The sequence below is a fragment of the Oryctolagus cuniculus genome, chromosome 13 (assembly GCF_051225735.1).
Source record: "Oryctolagus cuniculus isolate XC-2025 breed Fujian yellow rabbit chromosome 13, ASM5122573v1, whole genome shotgun sequence".
In the NCBI taxonomy this organism is placed as follows: Eukaryota; Metazoa; Chordata; class Mammalia; order Lagomorpha; family Leporidae; genus Oryctolagus; species Oryctolagus cuniculus.
In genome coordinates, this window is record NC_142879.1 from 57,240,242 (window position 1) to 57,262,878 (window position 22,637).

Genomic DNA, 22,637 nt, shown 5'->3' on the forward strand with positions numbered 1-22,637 from the left:
CATAGCAACTGCACAGAGAATGAATTGCAAGGTTAAAAATAGGCAGGAAATACAGATTATTGCCTCTTGGTAATAATTTAATGAACAGAAAATTAACATAAATTATGAAAAATGAGCCCCCATTTAAAAAAAAAAAAAACTATTTCTAAACACATGCCATATCACCCAAAGGAAACTCAAGGAATCATGACGAGTTAGACAAGGAAGGACAATGAAGTGTATATTTTTTCCCTACTCACCCTCCTAAACAATTCACATTCAAGTATTGTAGCATTGCTTAGTGACTGCACAAAGCAAGCTATGGACTATGCACAGATGAGTCAAATGCTACCAGCAGACCTAGTGAAAGGATTATTTTATGATGATCAATCTTAATTATAATTTTATGACTTCATATTATGTCACCAATCATTCATAAAGGTGTCGAGAAATTTTCAAAACTAAATTATGTTATACATGTGGATGTGTGTATTTTTGAGTAGTGTGTCTCAATAAGAAATATTATTACAAACATAGACTGGTAATGCAAACCCGTGTCTTTTAAGCAACACAACCACCATCTACAGAAGTCAGTTTGCCTAAGGATTTGATCTATATTTTTAAGCTTTTGTCAAAAATTTAAATAGTGAAAGCAACGAGGAGATTCTCATATGGGTAATCATTTGGATATAAAAGTCTGTGCTTACCTGTCCTCACTTATACTGAAGAACACATAAGCACAGTTTCAGTTGGATTCAGACATGAGTAGTAGTGAAATGTCGCAACTAGGTGACAGAGCATTTATGCTAAGAAAAACAGAGCCTGGGTATTTAGATAGCTAGCCTATCTATCTGTAAGAGATATTTCAATAACTATAAGTGGACATATTTATATCTTATACATTGACATACATATATTTACAGATGTTATTTGTCTTATTGCTTTCCTAGTTGAGAAAGGCTTAACATTTTAAACAAATTGTTTCACTAAATATTGATATAAAAATATACAGAAAAGTTTTACAATGTACTAAAAAAGACACATTAAATTATAATTTTCCCAAAAGCTTTATGTCACAATGCTTCCCTCATACCAACAAAGTATGTAAAGACAAACTTGCTTTCTTGTTACCTTTTACTATGCAGTTGAATTCTCGTCCAATAAAGAGGCTTCATTGGCCGACAAGGTTCTATTGGCTGCTTCCTACTCCCTTTGTCTTGACTCATCCCTAATCCAAACAGGCCAGTTGGCAATGGAGGAGGAAGAAATCCACACACCTGTGGTGTCGATAAAGTGCTACTCCCAATTTGTGGGGCAAGTGAAGGTCCTGAACCAGGAAGGAGAGGGGGTGGTGGAGGTGGAGGGATTCCTGTCCCAGGGGGAGGAGCTGGAGCAGGAGGAATCCCCATACCTGGTAAAGGAGGAGGTGGAGGAATGCCAGCACCTGGCAGAGGAGGGGGAGGGGGTGGAGGGGGTGGAGGGGGTGGAGGGGGTGGAATTCCAGCTCCCAGAGTAGGAGGAGGAGGAGGAATTCCCACACCAGGTAGAGGAGGGATAGAAGGAATTCCCATACCAGGTAGAGGTGGGGGGGGAGGAGGAATTTCCACACCAGGTAGAGGGGGGGCAGGAGGTATTCCCACACCAGGTAGAGGAGGGGGAGGAGGAATTCCCACACCAGGTAGAGGAGGAGGAGAAGGTATTCCCATACCAGGTAGAGGAGGAGGAGAAGGTATTCCCATACCAGGTAGAGGGGGGGCAGGAGGTATTCCCATACCAGGTAGAGGGGGGGCAGGAGGTACTCCCACACCAGGTAGAGGGGGGGCAGGAGGTACTCCCATACCAGGTAGAGGGGGGGCAGGAGGTATTCCCACACCAGGTAGAGGAGGAGGAGAAGGTATTCCCATACCAGGTAGAGGGGGGGCAGGAGGCATTCCCACACCAGGTAGAGGGGGGGCAGGAGGTACTCCCATACCAGGTAGAGGGGGGGCAGGAGGTACTCCCATACCAGGTAGAGGGGGGGCAGGAGGTATTCCCATACCAGGTAGAGGAGGGGCAGGAGGAATTCCCATGCCAGGTAGAGGTGGGGGAGGAGGAATTTCCACACCAGGTAGAGGAGGAGGAGAAGGTATTCCCATACCAGGTAGAGGGGGGGCAGGAGGAATTCCCATACCAGGAAGATGAGGAGGAAGGGGTACTCCCTCACCAGACATAGGAGGGAGAAGGGATGGTGGCGTTTCTGTAACTGGCAGAGGAGGAGGTGGGGGGATTGCTGTATTGGGCAGAGCAGGCACTGTCATGCCAGGGAGAGGGGGAGGGGGAGGGATTGCCATGCCCAGGCCAGGCATGGAGCTGGGTGTCTCTGTGCAAGGCAAAAGTGGTGAGTGTGGGATGTTACAGCTGTTTTCAGAAACAGAGTGTTCATGACTGTCTTCAAACTCAGTATGAAAAGAAGCATGGGGCTGTTGAGACCCTGGCTGTCCGTGACCATCAGATGATGGAAGGGATAAAGGTGGCAGGAGCTGTGATGCACTCTGTATGGACTGATGGGAATCGAGCTGTACTGATATTCTCCTTGGAGACACAATCAAAGAAATCTCTGAACAGAATTTTGTCTGTAATCCAGAAGGTGAGGATGGGAGAGCTGCTGCTCTACTTTCAGCTCTAGCTGAGCATGGAGGTTCCTCAGACAATGCATTCACAGAAGTTAGTGTCAGTATCCCCCCATCTTCTGTAGGGGATGTCTGTATGGATTTTGCCTGTAAAATCCTTTGAGGCCGTACATCCTCTTCTCCTAACCTGAGAGCTTCAAGACAGACATCTTCTGAGGGTGCCACTCCATTCTCAACACCTCGATGGCTACTGGCCAACTCCATGTCTACAGCAGGGAACTGCTTCTCCAGCTCAGCTATTTTGGTCCTCAGATTCTCAATGGTCTGTTCCAGCTGCTGAATGACAGTTGCCTGTCCCTCAGACCTCGTGTCAAGAACCTCCTGAGGAGCAACAAGGACAGGTGTAGTTACATATGAGATTAGGAAGAATCCAAATGCCAAAAGGAGAATTATAAGATTAAGCAAAAAGCATATCATCTGTTGTAATGTTTCTGGAAAGATCCTTCTACAGAAAGATACTATAAATATTTCTACGCATCTACCCTTGGCTTTAAAAGTGGTTTACACACATTACCATAGGGTCCTAAGGTTATTGTTGTCTCATCTTTGAATGATATCATTGGAGATATGAACACCACTGAGAATGAGGAAGAAAATTTTGAGTGGCAAACTATTTTATTTCTAAAATAAGATTCTTTCTCTCATGCCTCGTGACATAGTAATATGTTCCCTTAAGACACTTTAATGGCAATCCTGAGTTTTAAAAGTAATCACTACCATTTAAAAGTAATCACTGAATGAGCCTCTAAGAATATGCAAAGCGTCTTTGACATCCGTATGGGCATGAGCATACCCCAGTGAACATGAATAGTACCAATTATATCATGTTTGTTATAATTAACATTTTACCCAAGATATTTTCAAAACTAATAACTGATTATTCTCACAATTTACAAACATGAATCCTTTAAATAGGCAAACTGTTGAGAAGTAATTTATATGTAAATTTATATACACATGGGATCTTCAAAAATTCATGAAAAATGTATTATGAAAAATTTATGCATGGATTTCAATTGTTTTTGCACCAAGGTAAACTTACCTTTTAATTCCTTTTTCCAAGTGCCTCATATATGTACACACACACATGCACACAACTCTTAAGTCACTACATTTCATCAGTATCTACACAAAAAACTCAAGTATTAAAATATACAGTTTGAAAATAGTACCATATATTTTCTGACTAGTACATGGTAAAATAAATATCTATAAATATTTTTATATCCTGTTTCTCCACTATACTTAATTTCATTACTCAATTATGACCCCAGTAAGAATAAGAAGAAACTGGAAACCAAAAAACTAGCTCCCAAATTCATTGTAATAAACACTACAACTATTCAATATTTCCTTGTTATATTGGATTAGTAAAATATATAGGTTATTTTAATTTACCCAGTATACCTTAAAATTGACCTTTAATCATTAGTGAGTATTTCTTGGGTTATGCTGGTGTATAACTGAAGTTCTCATTCTCCCATTCATACCCATCAAAGGAAAATGTTAGATGATGGGAGCAGGAAGTTGGCATAGCAATTCAGGTGCCAATTAAGACTTCCCATATCCCACATCCCAATACCAAGCTCCAACTCCTGATACCAGTTTCCTGCTAATGCAGACTCAGGGAGGCAGCAGTCATGGCTCAAGTAGTCGTATTCCTGACAGCACGTGGGGGAACCTAGATTAAATTCCTGGCTTCAGTCTTCAGCCCACCCAACCATTGAGACTATCTGGGAAGTGAATCAGAAGAGAGGAGTTTCTCCCCACCACCTCTTCCTCCTTTCCTTCCTATCTCCCTTTTTCTCTTTTTGTCTCCCTCCTCTCCTCCCCTACCCCCCTCTTGAAAAATTAAATTAAAAAATTGAAAATATGAGTGGGCATTTGGCCTACTGATCAAGTTAGGCTAGGATGCTCGTACCAGGTATTGAAATGCCTGGGCTTGGTGCCCACCTCTGGATCTGTCTCCAGCTTTCTGCTAATGCACAGCCTGGGGAGGAAGTAGTGATGACTCCAGGAATTGAATGCCTGACACCCATGTGGGAGACCTGGATTGACTTCCAGATTCCTGGCTTCAACCCTCCCAACTCTTGTTCATCAATTGAGGTCATCTGGGGAGTGAACCAGCAGATGGGAGCTCTCTTTCCCTCTGTAGTGCTGTCTCTCAGATAAAAAATTAAAAATTAAAATTAAAATTAAAAATAAGGGTTAGTTGAGGAATGACATGCAGAAAGTAGATTCTCAAAGAGTTTTCCAAAAACTCAATTTTTAAAAGCTATTACCTAAGCCAGGTCTTTTCATCATAGACTTGGATATGATGAAAGCAATATTAGGAGGAAAAAACTGTGATGAAGAAACTGATACTAAAGTTATAATAACTTAGTACAGTAGCAATTAGTTTAACACTTTCTACATTGATTTATGAACCCACAGTCACAGTAAAGCTGGTCGGACACAGCACCCAAAGCTGGGGGAAACAGGTCATTGTGTCATTGACTAGGAAGATTCCTGGGGTATTTGTTATCCTTTCTTAATTAATATTAATTATAATAATTAATTAATTATCCTTTCTTAATTAATAGTCAGAAAAAAGATCCCACATCTGATAACTGGTACCAAAATTAACAGTCTCAAGTGGAATCCACTTAAGACAGTTTCAAAGTTACTTTGAATTGGCTCTCCCAGTTTCTACTGCTTCTTCTACTTGTAGAAGTACACAGAAAAATGGCATATACAGGTTCAGCTAGATTCATCCAAATAGATGTGGTCACACAGAAATGTAGAAAGCAGAATTAGGTGAGGACCACACTGCTGTGTTTCCTGACTACTCTCTTATTAATCAAGATCTGAAAACTTGAAAATTTTTCTGAAGCATTCCAGTGCCCCCCTTAGACAATTTGCAAGGGTGACCTCAAAGGTTTTAGCTTCCCTGGTAGACCAAAGATTAAGCACCTCTTTGAAAAGTTTCATTTTATAAGTAGATCCTTCAAATTCTCCAACTTTTGCACAAAAGAACCTAACTTTATATAATAAATCCTTCTGTTAAATATACTTAGAATGGTGTTTGGTTCCTGCAATAAGGACAGACTGATATAAGCTGGTTCTAATATTTCAAAATAGATTGAGAAAAAAAGATTCTTATTTTAATTTTAATTAAATCTTAATTTACTCTTAATTTTAGAAATGGGCAAATTGTCAGTGTGTATTTTATCTGTTCATATCTTATATATTTTAAACAAAGTATTGAGGGCACTTAGATAACAAAATGTTGAGAAAAACATAAACTAATATACTTCACAAACATCAAGGATTTTCAAATATACAGTAAGAACCAGAACTAATAACTGATATAGGAAATAGTGATAAGATGATGGAATTCCAAAACTCAGTCTAGAATAAAAATGGCTATCTAGCCTCATGGTTCCAGGAAGGTGGCAGACTCACAGAATTCAAAAAATGATAACAATGAACAGATGACAAAGGATTGAAATGTTTATATAAAGAACTCTTCTGTACAGATCACTTTTATAGATAAGACAATATGGAAGAAAAGTTGGAATAAAATAAAAAAACACACAAAACCAACTTGTTAGAATCTTCACTGCCCTCTCTGACCTCTCTTTACCTGCACCACAAAATTCCAAGCCCTGACTCAATGTTACAATCTCCTTTTCCATTCCAGGAAAGCAGACCAATTAAGCACATATCAAACCTTAACTGACTCTGAAAAATGAAGTCAGCCATCCACCACTGCAGAATAGCCAAACTAGGGGTCTACAGAGTATATAGGATTCTGGGTTCTGAATTTAAGATTCTTCAAAGAATCTTATCTGGTCTCTCTTATCCAAGGCTATCAGTCAAGGGTGGGCTGGCTCTCAGACAGTACCAATTCACAAGTCAGCCAAGTCCTGTTCTGTATAGTTCTCCAGAGCCGCTGCAGGGCTTGTCAGGAGAAGAGTTGATTTCTGTATGGGTTATATATTTTTTTCAGGGATTTATGCAGATGTTTACAACGTAAATATTAGTCATTATCAAGAAAAAGGACTTTCTATTTTCGGGCCATTTAAGCAAACATCCTCTTTGCAGGAGCCACAGGAAGCTTCAAGGCCCACCCACGGACAGAGCCTAGATGTAATCTCTGAGAGACTGCCAGGCGCTATGTTGTCTATGGAAAGCCCTCAAGTTAGGAGTCTGCTCCCCTGCATGCAGGGCCTGGAACTTAATCTTCTGTCTCTCTGGGTAAAACGAGAGAGAACTATTAGATTCTCAAAGGACTTGACATTGGCGAAATACACTTTTCATTATCTTTATACTTCTTAGAGTCTTTTCAAAGAGACTCATCTTTCCAGTAATTGTGCAACAGTTTCCTAGACGTTAATGGTTCATACTATCAAAAATCAGATCGTTGTTTAAAAGAAAAGGAAATTAGTAATCTTGACAATTTTTCTATAGAACCTATATAATGGGCGCATCCTTATAAATAAAGATAAATATATTTATAGTTAGTGAATATAAAAAATATATTCTAAATGCCATCAATTCTGTAGTTTGGTATCTAAAATATTGTTTAGAAGTCCTAAATCATTATAAGTGGTAGAGTCTGTCATTTACTTTGGCTCAACAATTATATACAATAAGTCAGCCAAAATTCTTCCATTCCTGTATAATCTTATATGTGGGTGGTGATGGTTAGTTCTTATAAATTATTTGAACACTTAAATATCATAAAAAACAGTTGCCATTAAAAAATAAAATGTTCACCAAAAATATTTTTCCAAATATAATATTATCTGATTTCCCCCTCAAAACAAAACAAAACAAGAAACATTACCAAATCATAAAGATTATAACTGTCAAAAAGGAAGCCAAGTTATACTCAGGTGAAAACTTTTGCTGAAAAGTTAACTTGCTCATCTTTGAAATTTGATCATGTTTATTATATAGGCAGAATATTTTCAGAGCCTAGATGCAAAAGCTATTTATTGACAAGTTAACACAGTAACAATTTATTTCATAAATCTTAATGAGATATATAATTGATTTTTATCATTATCAGATTTTCAAATTTTACTAAATTCAAAGATCACATTACTGCAAATTAGGATGCTTTTAGACATATGTAAAATGGATAATTCATGCCAAAGATAGGATTCCTATTTGTTATGCTTTAACTTCTAACACATTCTAAGGTTTTGGAACAAAGCAATGGCATTCCAGATCTAGAAAAAGCCAATATATGCAATACATGATTTTATAGGAAAAGAAAACCAAGAGCGAGCATTTAGCCTAAGCGCTAAAAGACCTGCATCCCAGGCTGGGGTACTGGTTTTGATTTCAGCTTCCTATCAATGCAGACCCTGGCAAGCGGTGGTGCTGGCTACAAGGTGGGAAACCCAGATCACATTCCAGCTCCTGGTTCTGGCCCCAGGCATTGCAGGCATGTGGGGAGTGAAACAGAAGACAGAAGCTCACGCTCCCTGTCTCTCTCTGACCCTAAATAAATAAGTAAATAGATGAATAAATAACTCTCCGGAAAGAAGCCTGTGGTAGGGAAAAAGGCTGCCACTGCTAAGCAGCCAGCAGCTGAAAAGAAGTCAGCAGAAAACAAACGTGCCCCAGATGATAGGAAGCCCCCTGCACGTACTCTTAGACTTGCTGATTCCAGAGAGGCCAAATCCTTTTGGGCAACTTATTTTAAATAAAGACCCTATTAAAGAGACAATAAAAGAAGAGAAATAAAGTTTGGGAGTAGATATAATTATTCACAAAAAATAAGGTAGAAATTTCAGGTTTGAAAGGGAAATTTCAAGAAAGAAGAGAATATTAGAATATGAGATAAATGGTAAATATCTTACCTGGTGCCTCTTAAAGCAGAATGTATTATAGAAAATAAGAGCTAAAATGACATCTCTGGAATCATTCTAATGAAACAAATGATAAATTATTAAAATTATATTTTGGAACTGGAGTGGATATGACAAATCTCTTCCAATATTTGTTCTACATAAATGAGAAATGTGATGAGGAAGGGAAGCAGATAAATTAAAAAGCACAATTGGCTGTATTATCACTAACATCTTTTCAACATAGTAGCTGTTAAATTGATTAATGAGTTAAAATAATCATTATTAGGGAATAACCACAGTGTAAGTAATAAGCTACATGTCTGAGAAGGGGGATCAAAAAAGATAAATAAACAGAAAAAAAACCTGATATTTTTTGTTTTCTTTCACACTCCTAAACACTCTAGTTAGCCAAGCTAGAGTTCTGAAGAGGTTCTAAGCCACAGCCTAGGAGGAGTGGGGAATCTCCGGCCCACAGACCGAATAAGGCCTGTGAAATCATTAGGTTTTTTCTCTGTCAAGGCAACTGTAGCAGGACTTGAAATTCAATAAAACCATTGCAGGCCTGTTTTTAAGTTAATAATTTTGTAAGGCCTGCAAATGACGTTATAAATATGCAAATGGCCTTTGGCAGAAAAAAGTTTCCCCACTTCTCCAAGCAATATATTTTTTAATTGTCCCAAATAGTTCAAAAGAAGAAAAACACTATTTTACTGTAGTTTCACTTTCCTTTAAGGATCTATGGATATAAAATCATGTTTTTCACCTCCTATCCACCTTCCTTATGTTAACACCCAGCCATTCTCAAATGTCATAAAAATCTTCCTAAAGAACAAAGCCTGGAAAAAAATCCAATGGAATGGATCGGGAATCTTACCCAGGGTAGCAGAGTTACCATTTGACCATGTCACTCTGATGGAATTGCTCTCACAGTACCACTAATGTTTTCTTTATTACCAAATACTATAGCTTTATCCCTGGCCTTTTAAAAAGAATCTGAGACAGCTAATCACTCCTTGTTAAAACTTCTCTTGGGGCCGGCGCCGTGGCTCAATAGGCTAATCCTCCACCTTGCGGCGCCGGCACACCGGGTTCTAGTCCCGGTCAGGGCGCCGGATTCTGTCCCGGTTGCCCCTCTTCCAGGCCAGCTCTCTGCTATGGCCAGGGAGTGCAGTGGAGGATGGCCCAAGTGCTTGGGCCCTGCACCCCATGGGAGACCAGGAAAAGCACCTGGATCCTGGCTCCTGCCATCGGATCAGCGCGGTGCGCCGGCTGCAGCGGCGGCCATTGGAGGGTGAACCAACGGCAAAGGAAGACCTTTCTCTCTGTCTCTCTCTCTCACTGTCCACTCTGCCTGTCAAAAAAAAAAAAAAAAAAAAAAAACTTCTCTTGGCTTCTATAATTTTCTATTCCCCTTCTCCCATTTCTTTTCTTTCTCTGTTTCCTCTTCTGGATTTTTTTTTTTTTTTTTTAAGAGTAGTGATTTTGTCCCAGCCCACCATTCTTTCAATAGATACTGAAAGAGCTCATCAGTTTTTGTATCCTTAGCCTCTCATGGCTAAGTGAGCTTTTCTCTCTCATCAATGCTTCATTTTCTTATTGTGATTGCTCAGCTATTAGTGCTACTTGATCCCCTATCCGTTCCCTTAAATTTAAAATACATCTTATTCTCCAACAAAGTATCACTCCTTGTCTTGTGGTTTACCTGGGCTAGCTATCGTCCATGAATCATTTCTGAAATTCATTGTCTCCTGAACTTGATGGATGCCAGAATCACCTAGAAGACTAACTAACACACAGATTGCTAGGCCCTGCTCCCAGAGTTTCCAATTCAGTATGTCTGGAGTAGGGCCTGAGAATGTCTATTCCTTACCAGTTTCAAGTTGATGCTGATGACCCTGGCCCAGGCAGCACATTTTGAAAACCATGGACTACTTTATACATTAGACATAGTTACTAAGTCTGTTATTTCAGTTTTTGATTGCTGCTTTCCCAGTGACACCTCAGCACCTTAGCTGAGAACTGCATCTGCTCAGAATCATGTTACTTCAAGAGCTTAATAACCAGTTCTCCTAACCAATTCTACTTTCCTTTCTAGCACTATATCCTCTTGCCAGGTAATTGCTCTTAAACATTAACTCTTCATGGTACTTCCTTGTTCAAAAACTTATGTTCCTGATTGCTAAACATAAAACATTTTAACTTGGCTCATAAAGTCTTTAATAACCTGTAAAGCTAAATACTCCATTACCCATCCATACTATTGCAGAAGGGCACTATATCAAATTCTTGTGATTCACCATAGTTGTGTCCTATGAAGTGGCTAAAAACACTGAATCAATAAATTCTGAATCATTACTCCTAGGGAAAACACAAGATTAGATTCCTACAAGCTTCTAGTCATGCTTTTGTCAACTTATAAAAGTATAAATGCATAACCTTCTTCAGTGTGCATCCCTCTTTGAAAATGTCTTACTTAATATTATAAACAGTGAATTCACCCAGAAAAGGCATAGAATGTGAAAAATGTGGAACTAAATAGACCACAAAAGGGAGACCTGTTAATAGAATATTTAATAGTTAATAGAAAGAGCTGAAACAAGAAAGCAAAGTTTGGCCTCATTGGATTCCACCTGGGAAAGTACATTTACAGTGAGTCAAATTTTTCACCACTTTGTATGTTTGTGAATGACCATGAAAGCACCATGCAACATTAGTTTTACAAATAAATTTTAACCATTATATAACTTTTCAAATACAGAATCCACAGGTTATGAGGATTAGCTATATCATAAAAGCAACTTTCAAAAACTAGAGAGTATTGCTCAGATATAATAACCATAAAATAAAATTTTGCATACCTACTATGCACTAGACTAGGAGCTTCACAAAGCATTTCACAAAAAGCAATGCACTAAAACCCATAAAACTCTGAGATGGGATTCATTACTATGTCCATTCCATAGATGAGGCACCCAGTAAAAGGCTTTCCCTAAGTTCTACCTTGGTTTCAAAAGTTCATGTGTTAGAAGCTTATTCTCATAATATGTAAATATTCTCATTTGGAGATGGGGCCTTTGGAGGGTGGTAATTGTAGTTAAGAAAGTGCAGTCCCCAGGATGGTATTTGTGGCTTTGCAAGAGGAGGAAGTGAGACCCAGCGGAGGACACTTGCTCTGTCTCACCACATGATGCCTTCCACTGTGTTATGATACAAGCAGCAAGGCCTCCAGAAGATGTTGGCGCCATGCTTTTGAACGTCTCAGCCTCCAGCATCATGTGCTAAACAAACCTTTATTCTTCATAAATTGAGTCTGTGGTATTCAGTTTTCTGACAACAGACAATAGACTAAGACAGGTCCTAACTAAAATTCTCATCCTTGATCAAACTCCAGCAGGCTTCTCTTCTAGACTAGGCCTCAACCTTGGCCTCAAAAGTCTTGAACAAACATGAATAGTTTCTAACAGCTCAAGGCCAAATCCCTAAGATAACCCTCCCCCCACTTAAAGCTGTTCTCTGGGAAAACTCAAAGCTGCCAAGAAAGGTTACCACTTGTTGAGCCAACACCTGTGGATAAGGCCTCTGTCTACCGGTCTCTGGGGGCAGATAGAATCCTAATCTCAAAAACTGCCATGCAGCATGCACAGCTGGCCTAATTGTACTTACATGGATGAGCCCTTTGTAACCATTCACTTCTGCCTCTCCTGAGCCTCTGCTCACTCTCCTCACTATTCCCTCATTCTCCCTTTAAAAACACTCAAGTCACCTCTGTACAGATGGAAGCTGAGTTCACCTCACACTGGACTCTTCCCTATTTCAGTAGTTACTACTGATGACAAACTTGCCTTACCATTTTCACTGGTATCTAATTTTATTTCTTGAACAATTTCTCAGTTCAAAGTGAAAATATTGAGATTTGTGTCCAAGCAGACCAGGCCAAGTTCCAAATTATCAACCACTATGGTAAGAATATAAACCAATTTTCTACCACTTCCTAATATGTACTCTTGGCTCCAGTCAGGGAGGTGTTCCAAATAATTAGTCTTTTATTTATCTGTTTTTAAAAGGTTTAGTTATTTATGTGAAAGTTAGAGTTACAGAGAAGGAGAGGAGAAGGCAGAGAGAGAGAAATCGAGATCTTCCATCTACTAGTTCACTGCTCAAATGGCTGCAACAGTCAGAGCAGGGCCAAGCAGAAGCCAATAGTCAAGAGCTTCCTCCATATCTCCCACATGGGTGCAGGGGCCCAAGCACCTGGGCCATCATCTGCTGCTTTTCCAGGTGCATCAATAAGGAGCTGGATTGGAAGTAGAGCAGCCAGGACACAAACTGGCACCCTTATTGGATGTTGGTGTCGCAGGCAGTGGTTTTACCTGCTACACCACAGGGCCGGCCCCAGTTGGTCCACTCACTATTCAAGAATTACTGTTCTCCCCAAATCAGGTACTGTGTTGGATACTTGGAAGGACAAAGAAAGTATGAATGGTTTTATGCTTAAGGAGCTCAGTTGTCTATGAAACAGTGACAACTCAGCAATAATGGAAAACCAAGATAAGTATAAGGCAGGCAGAGCAGGAGCATCAAAAGGGGTCTCTGGATTGAGGTTTCTCAGGTAAAGTGTTTAAAGGAGGTCATGTTTGATAGCTTATATTTAAAAATAAGAATTAAGTGGATTTAAATAAATAGTGTATAAAAGGGCATAAAAGACACGTTCTACTATACAAGCATACTTCAAAACATTTATGGAAAATGGAATTAAAAGATAAGTCTATTTTGGTGCCAAGAATTTTTGAAATCTATGCACTTTTTTTCATAATATGTGTTTCCATGAACTTTTTGAACACCCTGCATATATACAGTTTCAAGAAATGTTTTGCATCATAATTAACTTACTTTTAATGCCATTTCCCTACAAATTTTTTGAAATATCCTCCCATAAAGACAGACAGGTAAAGTCCTAAAGGTTTCAGAAAACTAAGGTATTCTCTAAGGTTGGAACAAGCCCAAAATACAGGAAAATGGAGTGAAAAGGTTAAAGAAAGTAGCAAAGGAAAATTCTGTATGTAAATCTCAAGAGTCTGAATTTTTTTTCCTTAAATGTTATGAGCAGTCACTGAATGAGTCTAAGCAGATATCAAACACACACAAATTTGGATTTTAGAAAGATAACTCTGGAAGCATGGTAGAGAAGAGATTAGAAGGGATTAAGACTGGAAGTAAAGAGACCTGCATGGAGACCAAATGCAGAAATCCAGATAACACTGGGCTCTGGGTTGAGACTCTGGGTCTGCACAGGGAAGAGGCCCAGAAGGCAAAGTAGGGTCTCTGCCTGTCACATCACCTGGGCCACTACGCAGCACACCATTCCCCAGTGCTATGCTCACATCTACTTTTGTACCTTTACTCTCTTCTCCAACCTGAACTACCTGCTCTTCTTCCTCCATCTGTCTAAAAAGCAGAATCTAATTCAACTTTCACTTTTCCTAAGAAACTGTCCTTAAATACAGTTTCATAACAACTTTCCCCCCTTTGTAAGGTCTGTTACACAGCACTTACTAAATATCTTGGCAGAGTTACATCTTGCAAATCATTTCAAGTACTGATATATGGAAGAGACAAAGCCTTCTAACCTAAATGTCTGCTTCTTAATGCTGGGACTCTGTCTTAAAATTCTTCACATTTCCTTCAACACCTACCACAAACACCTCATACACGGTAGGTCAGTTGGTGTTCAATAAAGGGTAAGTATACTTTATAAGTAAATGACTGTTATCAGCTCAGTTCTCTCTTTATATCTGCTGCTTAAACTGTTTGACTTTCTCTACAGGTCATTAATAAGGTTGTACAGCACAAACCAGTTTTACATCATCTAAAACTCAATAGAGCAAACAGAATATCATTTCACCTCCAAGCCCTACCATCCTGGAGAAACACAAAAACAATGTGTGCAATCCAATTCTTTTCTCATATTTCTACTTCAAGGTTTAACCATTTCACAGACATTAATTGTTTTCATTCTTAAAATGGTTAGCTTCTTTTTACTACTAGAGACAAAATGTCTACATTATGCCTGGATTCAATGTTCAGCTCCACTTCTGACTCCAGCTTCCTGCTGATGTAAACCCAACCCCTTCTGCCTGGGAGGCGGTGGTGATAGCTCAAGTAGTTTAGTTCTTGCCATCTCCACAGGATACCTGAGAGTTTCTCTCTCTCTCTCTCTTTCTCTCTCTCTCTCTCTCTCTCTCACACACACACAACACACACACAAATACACACAGACACAAATAGAAATTTAAAATAAAAATTTTAAGTAGAATAAAATGTATATATCTTTCTCTAAGCTCCTGGGAGTTTCCACAAAGTAAAATATTCTTTCCAGGGGCTGGCACTAATGGAAAGCATAATGGGTAAAGCTGCCGCCTGCAATGCCGGCATCCCATATGGGTGCCAATTCGTGTCCCGGCTGCTCCACTTCTGATCCAGCTCTCTGCTATGTCCAGGGAAAGCAGTGGAAGATGGCCCAAGTGCTTGGGCCCCTGCACCTGCATGGGAGACCCAGAAGAAGCACCTGGCTCCTGGCTTCATCTCGGCAAAGCTCCAGCCATTGTGGCCATCTGGAGAGTGAACCAGCAGATGGAAGACCTCTCTCTCTCCCTCCGTGCCTCTGCCTCTCTGTAACTCTGCCTTCCAAATAAATAACTAAATCTTTTTTTTTTTTTTTATGTTCTTTCTCTTTCCCTTGACACAGTATGGTAAACTCCTTGGGGAAAAAAAAGTTACCCATTTTTAAAGTCAGAGTCTCCACAAGGGTATCCTTACCATCTTCCTTCCTAACCATCTCACGTGCCCCTCCCAGACTCTATTTATCAAAGTGTTTATGGAGCACCTAAGAATAATCAGACACTGAGGCAGATGTCAAGAATGAGTACCCCTTGGTTTTTAGAACCCAGGTAACCCTCTCCCCACTCCATTAAGTCCTGCTTTTCTTAGTCTGTTGATGTTTCATCTGTTTTGTAGACTATTACTTTTCTTCTTAGGCTTTTAATCACCTTGTAAACTCATACACCTTAAATATCCCTTATTTGAAATGTTTGGGACCAAAAGTATTTTGGATTTAAGACTTTTCCAGATTTTGGAATATTCACATATATGAGTACATGATGAAGTATCTTGGGAATGAGACTTGAACCTAAACAAAAAATTTATGTATATTTCATTTACATCTTATACACAGACCCTGAAGGCAATTTTAGACAATATTTTTAGTAATTTTGTGCATGAAACAAAGTTTCATTGTATGGAATTTTCTACTTGTCATATAATGTTGGGACTCAAAGTTTTGGATTTTGAAGCATTTCAGATTAGGGATGTGCAGCCTGTATTGTCTTTTGCTTAAGCTGAGGACCACAGAGTAAACAAGTTCTTCCTCTACCCTTCCATATGTCCTATACCTTCCACTCCAATTCAAATGGATTTTCTGTGTAAGTGTCCATCACTATTCCTCCAAAATTATCCTCACCTCATACTCTTCTTCTGCTTTGACCAATGCCTCTTTTATTCTTCAAATTTGTCTATTCCGAGACTTACCATCAACAATGATAATGTTTACTAACCATATCTGCTTCCTTGATTTGTTCCTAATGAAGATTTCTGACTAATAAATTATACTGAATGGTCATTGCATAAAGAACGCTACAGGAGATACAGATCCAATGGAAAAAATATAGAATTCTTCTAAGTTTGCACTCACATTAGGCATTGAGGGAACCTAATAGGACTGATTAGAGCAAAGCATTTTTCTAAAATTTGAGAATCTATTTACATACAGTCTTACAATATATAGGGGGAGACAATGCTGATATTGCTTAATTTTTTCATTATAACACTGTAATATATGTAGCTATTCATAACTGATAAATATTAAAATGTATACAGATTATGTTTGATTGCCTGATATTGTTGAATCTTACTCAAAGGTAGAGTTTGTTAAGATAAAAAATATATTTTATTCACCTTTGAAGCAGCCCATGTTCATTAGAAAGACATCAAGAGTATTAGGAAAATGCTTCAAAACCAAAAAAATTGTTCATAATTTTTAAAGTAAAGAATAAGTTAAAAACAGTGGCAACCAGGTAAAACATGCAACCACATGCCAATCTTCAACTCAAAAGCAAATATTTTTAGAGAAAAATAATTGATATTGAGGAACCAGTGTTACAGTGTAGTAGGTTAAGCCTCCGCCTGCAATGCCAGCTTCCCATGTTCAAGTCCAGGCTGTTCCATTTGCCATCCAGCTCCCTGCTGATGGCCTGAGAAAACAGTAGAAAACAGCCCAAGTGCCTTGGCTCCCGCACCTACGTGGGAGACCAGGAAGAAGTTCCTGGCTCCTGGCTTCAGACAGGCCCAGCTCCATTTATTGAGGTCATTTAGGGCATGAACCAGCAGATAGAAGACCTGCCTGTCTCTCCCTCTCTCTCTCTGTAACTCTGTATCTCAAATAAATAAATAAGTCTTAAAAATAATTGATATCAAGCTTTTATGTACTACATAGTATAAAAGAGTCTGCAGTTTAACTAGTGTTTTAAATATCAAAGCATAAAAAACAAAATCAAAAGGCAGTTCTATTTCAGTTTTATGACATAACTCTTCAGAGCATATTATTTTAACTTAATATAATCAGTAAGTGAGCTCTAAAGAATGCAGTTTCATTTTAAAGCCTCCCAATTTGATAGCATCATCAATAAAAGCACTCAAAAAAACCAGCTATAGTCTTTTTTTTTTTCTTTCTGCCTGGGTGCCAGCTGCATTTCCTTTAAGCTTCAGACACTGGCAACACCACAGCCTTCAACTCCTCTTAGTTGAGAAAAAGCTTTATGAGTCATGTGTTTTTTTCTAGGGATATTGAACTCAGAATTATTAACTACAGAAAAAGAGTGAAAGTCAAAATTCATTCAGTAAATTCCAGTGTGCTCAGATTGAGACAACAGGTGCCTGCACACACATCTGAAGAAAAACTTAGAGGATGCTTTCCAATTCTGCTGCATGCCTCTGACCAAGCAGTCCTGGGGATCTCGCATTATGACCACAGAATAACGTAGGCAGCATTGGATGGACCAGAAAACCTCTTGTGTACACCATTCATAAGGAGCATACTCACTTAAAACCTCTCAATTCCGCCTGCAGTGGTAATTTACAGAGATACAGAGCTGCCATCTAGCGTCTAAGAGGAAAAAAGCAACGTGCTCTGAAAAATTGCATGCTTTTTATGAAGCGCAAAAGTTAATAAAAATCAATACAATCTGGCACAAAGAGATGGCAAAACTTTAAAATGCATAGGCAAACTAATATACCTCCATGCTTACAGAATAATCTTGATATATGACTCAAAGGTATAAGGAGGTTGAAATTATAATAACTTTTAAAATAAACTTCTTATCCATCTGATAATTTTGGCATGATATTTTTGTAACTAGTCATAGAGTGATTCATTATGTAAAAACACAATTTTTACCATAATAAAGTATAACTTTATCATCATAAAGGAATAAAGTCAAACAGACCTATGTGCAAATCTTGGCTCTACCAATTTTGTGATTCTTAGTACATAAAAGTTTTAACTTCTAGAAACATTTCTTTACTAATTAAGGATAAATAATAATTACTGTAAAGGATTATTATAAGGATTATATAAGGTATTATTATAAAAGAATAGGTACAAAGTAGGTTCAAAATCAATTCTAGTTCCACATATCCCCCATATGGCCAGCGCTTCTGAAACATATCCATATCATTCAAGGCCCATAAAATCAATTGATGTCAAAGAGCAATAATGCCAAAAGTAAGTTTAGATGTCATTAATGAGTGTTTAACTTCAATTTCTTCCAAATATTGTTATCTCTCAATTGAGTTATTATATTTTCTGGCATCTAGATACTTCTTTATCAACAAGGAAAGGAGAATATGTGATATTTATTCTATCTGTTTCACCATTAAATCTCCAAGATATTGTACAGGTATTTTAAATAACCCTGTCTATTAGGTTTTCTACTGATGCAATATATTTCACAGTAGAAAAACAAATTCACTGTATAATTTCACACACATGTATATACTGGTACACTGGTATACCCTGAAATTGTACAGCTATAATCTTAATGTATAGAGCAAGACTATATATCTTTTATCATTGTCAATATTATCTAATATTTTTATTTTGTTCTCTTTGGCATTATCATATACAACAAAGATTTCAGCTCTATAATCTTTGAATACAAGAATTTAGAAAACCTGATTAAAATTCTTTCCAGTCACAATTAGCTATGCCTCAAAAAAAAAAAAAAAAAAAAGAGAGGATGTTCTAAAGGATATTTTGAGGGTACTATTTTTTCCTAATTACTGCTGACCTTATGAACTGTTTTTACCTCTCTTTATCTTTTTTCCTCTTATCTACTATTGGTTAATGACTGCAGTTAATTAAATAAAAATTAGCTGCCCTTCTAAGTGTTCCCGGTTGACACAAGCATCTTCTCTGAAAAAAAAATAAAATAAACTGGAAAACTTGCTTTTGTGTGATATTATCCTTAACAACAGCTTTACTCTTATAATAAAGGTCAATCTAGGAGTACTTTGGAAAAGCACCCAAGGACTATAACATGTCTCCCTCATTGTTTGTCACTATACATTCCCATTTCTCCTCTAGGGGGAGCACAACTTTCATGGATGATACAGGGAAAAAAAAATTTTTTTCAAGGGAATTCTTTTAATGCCTTGGAGAGCTCTCAATATCATCAATTTAAATTTTACAAAGAAGAATGCTATATCCCAGGTAGTGTGTGTCATCACTAACCAGAAACAGGCCTAGATGTAGAACCCAGGTATGAATCTTCTCATTTCCTGATAGTACACACTCAACTTCTTACTGCCAATTTCTAATACTATGAGGGTACTTCAAAAAGTCTGTGGAAAATGGAAGTGAAAGAGAAGTTTGTTCTGGTGCATAACAATTCGAAACCGATGCATTACCTTCTCACAACGCACGTTTTCCAAAAATGTTGTGAAGACGCATCAGTTAATTTTCAAATGCATAGTTGTGTGAAAGAATAAACAAATAATTTTATATCAGAAAGAACAGTTGCTATCCACAACTACTATTTCATACAATCATTTCCTTTAAGATTTTTTATACTAAATTGGTACAAGGAAAAGAAAGAAGAAAGAAAAAAAAAAAAAAGACCAGCATTTGGCTTCCTTAAGTAACAGAAAAAAGACTCCATGGAAACTAGACATACATGAACTAATGTTTCATTCACCAGAGCAACTTAAAATCTGATTTGACTTTAGAAAAGCTATGACAGATTTTCACTTAACTGTGTCAAGGGGACTATTCGACCAGGCAAATCTCGGCACAGACTTCTCTGGAAGTGGCCAGAGTTTCCTGCTGGAGACAGCTGCTGTTGGGTCCTACTCTGGCTGGATATAGCATGATACAGCTTCTGAAAAGCTTGTTTTCAGTTCCACTTCAAGGCTGATTTTCTTTGCAAAACATAAATGAAAGAACACATATCCCCTTCTGTGTGACTGGATCTCCTGCAGACTTTGGGAAGTAAGGGCCACCTCTCCAGCTGGACAGATGGGGGCATAAATCACAGATCCTGTTGTGATTCCAAGACAAATGACAGAGATGGGGGTTCTGAATTTTAACAAGATCTTCTTACCTGCTGGACAGCATCTGGACACTTATTCGGGGGTTCCAAAACAGCAGATTGAGATTCTGGATTAGAAAGGAAGCAGACGGTCAATAACTTAAGCAATAATTTTTCCCATTTGCTCAGTCAGAAAACAAAATTTCACTGAAGTATACTTTTAGCCATACATTTCAAAAATATCAGTCTTTCAATTATACTACTGGGTTATAAGGATATGAGTACCTTTCAGGATACACAACACATCAAATGGAACACACTTGTGTCATTAGTTATTTTCATAAATCGAATTACTCCTAATACATATTGACCACAATTATTTTTCTGGATTCCTAGTTTCTAGATTGTGCCAGCAATTCCTAAGACTCTCACTTACTCATATTTTATTATGCACTTAAAATCTCTGCTGTGATAGAAGCCACTTTCTCAATCTTGAAGGATAGGGTCCCAAAAGCTTTAGCTGATTATTTTTTGTTTGTTTGTTTGTTTTTTGACAGGCAGAGTGGACAGTGAGAGAGAGAGACAGACAGAGAAAGGTCTTCCTTTGCTATTGGTTCACCCTCCAAAGGCCGGCATGGTCGGCGCACCGTGCTGATCCAATGGCAGGAGCCAGGTACTTATCCTGGTCTCCCATGGGGTGCAGGGCCCAAGTACTTGGGCCATCCTCCACTGCACTCCCTGGCCACAGCAGAGAGCTGGCCTGGAAGAGGGGCAACCCGGACAGAATCCGGCGCCCTGACCGGGACTAGAACCCGGTGTGCCGGCACCGCAAGGCGGAGGATTAGCCTAGTGAGCCGCGGCGCTGGCTGCTTCAGCTGATTGTTGAAAAATTACCTCCTGACTTCTACAAACAGTAATGAACACTGTCACCAATAGCTCTGAGTAATGAGGGAAGGATTTTGTTCCTTTAGCCTCTGTCATTAGAGATTCTGTGAGAAAACAAGTTTATCAAGTGAGAAAATCAAAAAGATAACGAAGTCCAGGATTTGCTATCTCCTAAATGATCCTTGTCTGCAAATTTAAAAACATAAAAATAAAAATGACAGGGCTTTCAGGAATCTCCAGTGTCCCAGAGGCCAGTCTGAAAATTGCTAATACGGTCTATCCTCATTTCAGAGGTTAGAAACCAAAGGCCCATAACCAAGTGGTTGTTGGCAAGGTGATGAACAGAATTAATGCCTCAGTCACATTGCTCCCTTGTCCCAAACCCAACCCATCACTTTGCTCCTCCTGATTGGCACACGGATCCGACACCAGGCAGAAGATACAGCAGTCATTCTCAACAATCATTTTCACAATCCAAATTTAGCGGCATTGCAGCTGATGCATGTTGCAATGCTACTGAAAAATGAAAGGAATTTGGTGATTAACTGGTATAACATACTGCCAAACTACACTGTCAGGGCTGGCGCTGGGCGCAGCACGTAAAACCGCCACCTGTAGTGCTGGCATCCTTATGGGTGCTGGTTGGAGTCCCAGCTGCTCCACTTATGATCCAGCTCTCTGCTATGGCCTGGGACAGCAGTAGAAGATGGCCCAAGTCCTTGGGCCCCTGCACCCACATGGGAGACCCAGAAGAAGCTCCTGGCTCCTGGCTTCAAATTGGCCCAGCTCCGACCATTGTGGCCATCTGGGGAGTGAATCAGTGGATGGAAGACCCCTCTCTCTCTCTCATATATATGACATATATTATAATATATAATAATCATATACCATTTTCTGGTTAACTCTCCAAAAGGCCACAATGGCTGCAGCTGGGTCCATCCAAAGCCAGGAGCCAGCAGGCAGGAACCAGGAGCTTCTTCCAGGTCTCCCACATGGGTACAGGGGCCTAAGCACTTAGGCCTTCTTCCACTGCTTTATCAGGTCATAAGCAGAGAGCTGGATTGGAAGAGAAGCAGCCAGGACATGAACAGGCACCAATACGGGATATCCGCATCACGGGCGGAGGATTAGCCTGTTATGCCACAGCACCAGCCCCTTCTTATCACTCTTATTCAGTAGAACATAAGCTTCATGAAAGTAGGCATTTTTGCTGATTCCCCTGGGCCCCTCCCCACAAATCTCCAGCATCCAAAATAGCACCTGGCACGTTCTCTGCAGATGCTTTAAACATTTGTTAAGTAATTGTAGGAGTGAATCAAAGAACAAATGAAAACTCAAAAGAAAGAATGAAAATGGATGGCACCAAGGAAAGGGGGGGGGCATCCAGGGGGAGAAAAGATTTTAGAACAAGTATTGCAGGCACTACCTTGCCTTCTACTACTTCCCGGACTTCAGCTAAGTGTATATCTTTCTTCTTAAAAAATAAAAAACAAAAACATGTATTTATTTATTTGAAAGAGTTACAGAAAGAGAAGGAGAGAGAGAGAGAGAGAGAGAGAGAGAATGAATGAATGTATCTTCCATTCACTGGTTCACCCCCTAAATGGTCTCAACAGCGA

At 39.0% G+C, this 22,637-nt stretch overlaps 1 protein-coding gene across 4 annotated transcripts in view; it reads right to left on the bottom strand.

Moving 5' to 3' along the window:
* LOC100356313 (formin-2) overlaps positions 1 to 22,637 on the bottom strand; it is a 358,708-nt gene that overhangs the window by 243,233 nt on the left and 92,838 nt on the right. For all 4 annotated transcript variants that reach the window (XM_089311640.1, XM_070055559.2, XM_008268219.5 and 1 more), the window contains exons 4-5: positions 20,206 to 20,261; positions 1,111 to 2,969 (exon numbers count right to left, since the gene is read on the bottom strand). In XM_089311640.1, coding sequence (XP_089167766.1) covers positions 1,111 to 2,969; positions 20,206 to 20,261 — 1,915 coding nt within the window. The remainder of the gene's footprint in view (positions 1 to 1,110; positions 2,970 to 20,205; positions 20,262 to 22,637) is intronic.